The sequence below is a fragment of the Octopus bimaculoides genome, chromosome 2, assembly GCF_001194135.2.
Source record: "Octopus bimaculoides isolate UCB-OBI-ISO-001 chromosome 2, ASM119413v2, whole genome shotgun sequence".
In the NCBI taxonomy this organism is placed as follows: Eukaryota; Metazoa; Mollusca; class Cephalopoda; order Octopoda; family Octopodidae; genus Octopus; species Octopus bimaculoides.
Window position 1 is genome coordinate 41,872,116 of NC_068982.1, and position 7,023 is coordinate 41,879,138.

Here is a 7,023-nt window from a genome sequence, read left to right on the forward strand (position 1 = left end):
ATGAAAAGACATTTGAGTGAGGTCGTTGCCATTGCTGCTGGACTGGCTCCTGTGCAGGTGGCATGTAAAAAACACCACTTGAGCGTGGCCATTGCCAGTACTGCCTGACTGGCCCTCGTGCCGGTGGCACGTAAAAGCACCCACTACACTTTCGGAGTAGTTGGCATTAGGAAGAGCATCCAACTGTAGAAACTCTGCCAGATCAGATTGGAGCCTGGTGCAGCCATCTGGTTTGCCAGTCCTCAGTCAAATCGTCCAACCCATGCTAGCATGGAAAGCGGACGTTAAACGATGATGATGATGATGATGATGATGATGATGATGATGATGATGATGATACACACACGTATACGTACGTTGAACAGATCATATTTTCCTTCAAGTGTCACTAATGAGTAAAGCGATCTAAACACTCATTACAAGGATAATTCTTGAAATCGTCATGACGTGGAAAAAAAAAAATAAATAAACAGCCAAATAAACCTGCTTCACTATTAATTTAATGGTAAATTCAATTAACAGATACAAATTAAGTCTGATGTACTATGCTTGTAATTTAAAAAAAAATAGAAGTGAAGACAAATTTTAATTGTTGAAATGAACAGAAAAATTCTTGGAAAATAATGAGTAATGGATAAAACTCATTTAGTGAATGTTACAAAAAAATGTAAAAAGGAAACACACGCACCCACGTTTTAAAAGGTGAGAAAGATAGCGAAGGGAGATAACTTACCAATTTGTAAGTCGTGAAGCGCTTGGTAATAAATAAGATCACAAGTTACGTCATCTTCCAAAAGTTGGTTTTCTATGTCCAAATCAAAACACCATTTATAGAGGAATAAATCTGAAACAGAGATACAATAACATATACAAGTTTTCCAATTTTTCCGTTTCCATATTTGCACGTGCGCATATGTAAAGGTGCAGGGATGTGTGTGTGTGTGTATGTGTGTGCATGTGTGATTGGGTGGCCATATATTTGTTATTTATTTCTATGCCAAGCCTAAAAGATATTTCGACTGTAATTAAACAGACTCTCATCCAGACTTTGTACATCTACGACTACATTATCTGGTGAATCATTCCTTTCTTTAAAGTTAGAAGCATGTGATATAAAAAAAATTTGGCTTCTATTTCTAGCAACTGAATGATTATTTAGAGTAGGGGTACCATTCCTTTGTCCACACGTGTCAGAAACAAGATCTGTGAGGAACTAGCATGCCTCATTCATCTACTGAACTATTATATAGTAATTACATTCTGTAATTAACAAATAAAGATAATGGTAATAATAATAAATTATACAGGCTCAAGGCCAGATATTTGAAGGGTGAGAACATCATCATCATCATCATCGTTTAACGTCCGCTTTCCATGCTAGCATGGGTTGGACGGTTTGACTGAGGACTGGTGAACCGGATGGTTATACCAGGCTCCAATCTGATTTGGCAGAGTTTCTACAGTTGGATGCCCTTCCTAATACCAACCACTCCGAGAGTGTAGTGGGTGCTTTTACGTGTCACTGGCACAAAGGCCAGTCAGGTGGTACTGGCAATGGCCACACCCAAAATGGTGTATTTTACGTGAGTCCCCTGCCACGACTTGACTATTGGTATTGGTTTCTTTATGTCTTTGTATCTTAGTGACTCATATAATAAGTGTCAGGCTCCGAAAAATAAGTAAACCTTTCAATGTGATGCTCCATTATGGCAACAATCCAATGACTGAAACAAAAGATAGAAGTATAGTTCCATTCCAAATCAAACAGAATAAACAACCTGAAATTCCCTGGGTGAACATATTTAGGTCATTGCACAATGCTTAAATCATTGAAATTACCATTTAGCTAAAATAACATACTGAGGTGATAATGCAATGTTTTAATCACAACAATTATTAGTCACACTCAAAAATCAGCCAGTATTTTTTCCAAGATGTTATTGGCTGAATAATTTGCGCCAGTGAGTCAGACCCAGCACAAAGGCCATAGATTACTGACAACTGGTGTAGAGGCTCCAGTTACATAAGCTCACATCTATAATTGTCCTCTTTGTAGAATGGGGTTCATGTCATCAGGCCTTAGTAGAAAGGATTATTATTATTGAAATAAATAAATCATTATTATTATTATTACAAAGGTGGCAAACTGGCAGAATCATTAACCTGCTAGGCAAAATGCCTCGTGGTATTTCGTCTATCTTTATGTTCAAATTCTGCCAAGGTTGACTTTGCCTTTGATCTTTTCGAGGTCAATTAAATTAAGTACCAGTCAGGTACTGGGGTTGATGTAACCAACTATCACCCTCCCCCAGGAGGCCTTGTACCTATTGTAGAAAGGATTATTATTATTATCAATTATTATTATTATTATTATTATTATTATTATTATTATTATAAAAGCGATGAGCTGGCAGAATTGCTAGCATACTGGACAAAATGCTTAGTGGTATTTTGCCTGTTGCTATGTTCTGAGTTCAAATTCCACCAAGGTTGATTTTGCCTTTCATCTTTTCGGGGTTGATAAATTAAGTACCAGTGAATCACTGGTGTTGATGTAATAGACTAATCCCCTCCCCTCAAATTTCAGGCCTTGTGCTTATAGTAGAAAGGATTATTATTAAGGCAGCGAGCTGGCAGAATCATTAACATGCTGCGCAAAATGCCTAGTGGCATTTTGTCTGTCTTTACATTCTGAGTTCAAATACTGCCAAGGTCAACTTTGCCTTTCATCCTTTTGGGGTCAATAAAATAAGTACCAGTTGAGCATTGGGGGTCAATGAAATCGACTTACCCCCTCCTCCGAAATTACTGGCCTTGTGCCAAAATTTGAAATCATTATTATTATAATTATTTAGTAGCCATGGGTTGGATGGTATGACAGGATCCAACAGGACCAAAGACTATATCATGCTCTACTGTCTTATTTGGCAAGGTTTCCTAATGCGTAGCTAAAGGCATTCCGTCCTTGATCATCCAGTGTTTTTTATTCAGTCAGTGTGTTCAAAGACTATACGATTATCCAATATATCCTGCTATTACAAAGACATTTGAATGAGATTTAAGAGGGAACTGATTACTATTTCTAACAAGTTGAACTGCCATGCATGAAAAACAACTGGAAGATATATCATGATGAGAGCAAAGCTTCTTTTATGATAAAGAATGAATGAAGGGAAAAAGGGAGTTGTGTTATGAAGTTGTCTTTCTGAGTGACTTGCTCGCAAAGATAATGAATAGCAATTAATTCTAAAGATACATTGCAGTATCATGGTTGTTGTTGTTGGCACTCCGTCGCTTACGACGTTGAGGGGTTTAGTTGATCCGATCAACGGAACAGCCTGCTCGTGAAATTAACATGCAAGTGGCTGAGCACTCCACAGACACGTGTACCCTTAACGTAGTTCTTGGGGGATATTCAGTGTGACACAGTGTGACAAGGCTGACCCTTTGAATTACAGGCACAACGGGAACAGGAAATAAGAGTGAGAGAAAGTTGTGGTGAAAGAGTACAGCAGGGTTCACCACCATCCCCTGCCGGAGCCTCGTGGAGCTTTTAGGTGTTTTCACTCAATAAACACTCACAACGCCCGGTCTGGGAATCGAAACCACGATCCTATGACCGTGAGTCTGCTGCCCTAACCACTGGGCCATTGCGCCTCCACGCAGTATCATGGTAACATGTCTTAATCAGACACCTTAGCAGATGAGATATGAGTACCATAGCTAACCAACCAATTAAGATTATTAGTACTGAACTACCTCAACAAATGTCATTTAATTCTCAATGGCTCAGCCCATGTGGTTTTTAAATAGGTACAACAATGAAACATAATTTAATGTAAACAGCAAAAAGGTTTATCTAAAATTTGAGCTTAATTACTCTTGTGGTGCTGGAGGAGATAATGAGAAACTATTCTAGAGTATCCTCCCTTAAATAAGGTATTTGGTTTGGATTCTTCTCTGTGACTTGTGGTTTAATCTCAAGTCAGCTTTGTTTAAGATGACCTATAGTGAAAATGTATTCTATCTTTGATTATCTCGTCTTTGGGGATATTTAGAACCACTTTACTTAAGTACTTGTTTGTTTTTTTGACCATGTAATGTAACTTGAGGGAAATTGGTTGCTATTGTTAACAGGGTGATTGATCATGTAGAGCAGGGACCCCAACTATCAGGATGCAGACTAGTACCAGGCTGCACAGAAAGAATAAATTTCTAAATTCTATTTCTATTTTATTGATTATGGCAATTTGCAAGGTGTTTTTGTATCATATGTGTATTATATATGTAACAATTAAATTGTATATTATGCACTTTGTGTTTTGTAATATGCATGATCCCCCAGTCTGAGGAAAAATTGTCTTGCATGAAACCAGTCCGTGGTACAAAAGAGATTGGGGGCGGCCACTCATGTAAAGGCCCCATTACTGGCTCATTTTGATAACATGTATTTAAAGGTTCTGTATGTATATTCAGTTTTTTATTTGTGTGCTTTGAGGTTTCTGTACTGTTTTTGCTAGTATCATGATTCCAGGGATGAGGGATAAAATAAAAAAAAATTAGATGCTGATGTCAGGATAGTGAGAACTCTGGTCTAAGCCTCTGGATGATAGAGAATTCATAAGACACTGATGGGGTGAAATTTTGAAAAGATTTAAAAAAAAAGATCCTTGCAGTTGGGGTAAGCTAAGCAGAATATTTCTTGCTGGCCAGGCAAATTTGGTAAGTCTGAAAACTTTGTTTTGGCTGCTTGCACTAATGATCATAATAACAAATTTTGATCAGAAGTGCTCACATAATTCTGATGAATCTGCCTTGCTTACCCCAACTGCAAAGATTTTTAAAATCTTTTGAAATTTTGCCACAAAGGGTCTTACCAATTCTATATCATCCTGGGGCATTAGATCAGTCAATAGACTAGAGTTCTTACTGTGCTAATATCAGCATTTCAATTTTCGTTTTTTTTTTTGTCCCTATTCCCCACAAATCATGGTAATCAAAAAGTTTAAATTACCTTGGCAAGAAGATGGAACGTAATCAGTGAGTTTCAGTTTTTGAGTTGGTTTTCGTTTACCCATCATGACAGCGAAATAACAGTGGTACTTCTTATTTACACCTGGAATAGAACAACGAGTACATTAAATGAATTAATTTGGTATTAATGTTTTTGTTCTTGATGTTATTGTAGTTGATTGGCCCAAAGCCAACTCTGGTTGAGCAGGCCGACCAGCAAAGGCATTCCAGCCTCAATCATCCTGTCAATTATTAACATATACTGTATTACCTAAAGAATCCTTCTTTAAGAGTAGGTTGTAAGTTAGGGAGATTTAGCTGCTATTTCTAGCATTTCAAATGACACAAAGTGGCTCGAACATTACTAGAAAATAGAGAAAGGTAGCTAAGAAGTAATTTTCTAACTGAGAAAGAAAAAAAATCTCAGATCATAATTTTCTTTACTAGAGAATTTGTTTTGCAATCATATTCTGTGTAATCAAAAACAATGTAAAAAAATATCAAGAGACTATGCTCGCTTCAAGATACATATCTTATAACAATAGTCACTTAATATTCTGCATGTTAAAAGGGGCGAGTTCTATAATGAGGGGGAAGGTACGATATCGTACAATAGATGACGGAGTGATTTCCCTTGATATGAAAACTATTACAAAAGAAGAGCCGTCATTTTATTATAGAAACGGATTTGGTTCAAATTATCTAATGTTCATGCATTAAATTTCCAATTTATTTGGAACTGACATCAGATGTTAGGTTAAATATAACTATTATTTAGAAAAAATTGTGATGACAGGCTACTTTTAAGTGAAAATATGCAATCGTCTGTGATTTGAAATACTGTAGAATTGTATATAAAAATATTTGTATGATTCTAAATAAAGTTGCTGATTTCTACACCAAAAGCCATTGTTAGTACAAAGCATTCAATGCAGAGTTGACAGGCGCAGGCGTGGCTGTGTGATAAGAAGCTTGCTTCTCAACTAAATGGTTCCAGGTTCAGTCCCCCACATGGCACCTTGGGCAAGTGTCTTCTATTGTAGCATTTAAACCAGCCATATCCAACGCAAATATTCTATCTGCTTCAAGTTCAAACCAGCCAGATCCAGCCTCTCACATTTACCCTAAAATGTCATTCTAAATATAAACAATCACATCACTGAAATCTTGAGGCTACAAGGTAATGGATAATTAATTCAAAGCAATATGAATGAATATTATATTTGACAGTTAAATGGTTAAAGGCTTTAAAAATTATAAGTCATGCTATTAAAGGGTTTAAAGGCTATAAGCAATACTGCTGTGGTTTGTTTTATATTATTTATTTAAAGAAAATTACAATTAAGTATAAGTCATAATTTATAAAAATTTGAATAAAAAGGGACAGATTTTATCAAACAATATTATGAAGCAGAAGGATAAAAAAAGGACAAGAAAAATATTGGTTTCCAATTTTGGCACAAGGCCAACAATTTCAGGGAGGGGGTAAGTTGATTACATTGACCCCAATGGTCAACTGGTACTTATTTTATCAACCACAAATTTGAACTCAGAATGTATAGACAGTCGAAATGCCACTAAGCATTTTGCTTGACATACTAATGATACCGCCAGCTCATTGCCTTTTAAAGTTTCTGTTGGGATTTCAAATACGTAAATCAGTGGTTCTCAACCTTTTTACTCTTGCATAACCCTTAGTCTCAAGGAACCTCTGCACAAAAAAAATATACCATATCTTTCTCATATTTTTTCATCATAGTTCATGTGGTAAATATCATATATATATATATCATCATCATCATCATCATCATCGTTTAACGTCCGCTTTCCACGCTAGCTCTCTACCCCTGCTGGCGACAAAGGGACTCTCACTCAGAGTAAAAGGCAGACTGTATGACGCATGTGTACGAACAGCCATGCTATATGGCAGTGAAACATGGGCTGTAACTGCTGAGGACATACGTAAGCTCGCAAGGAATGAAGCCAGCATGCTCCGTTGGATGTGTATAT

The 7,023-nt window shown here is 36.7% G+C and overlaps 1 protein-coding gene across 3 annotated transcripts in view; it reads right to left on the bottom strand.

The window, feature by feature from the left end:
• The window catches only part of LOC106880541 (uncharacterized), a 31,064-nt gene that overhangs the window by 11,690 nt on the left and 12,351 nt on the right, over nucleotides 1–7,023 (bottom strand). For all 3 annotated transcript variants that reach the window (XM_052976803.1, XM_014930527.2, XM_052976801.1), the window contains 2 exons: nucleotides 5,015–5,116; nucleotides 734–844 (listed from right to left, as the gene is read on the bottom strand). In XM_052976803.1, coding sequence (XP_052832763.1) covers nucleotides 734–844; nucleotides 5,015–5,081 — 178 coding nt within the window. In that variant the 5' untranslated portion in view covers nucleotides 5,082–5,116. The remainder of the gene's footprint in view (nucleotides 1–733; nucleotides 845–5,014; nucleotides 5,117–7,023) is intronic.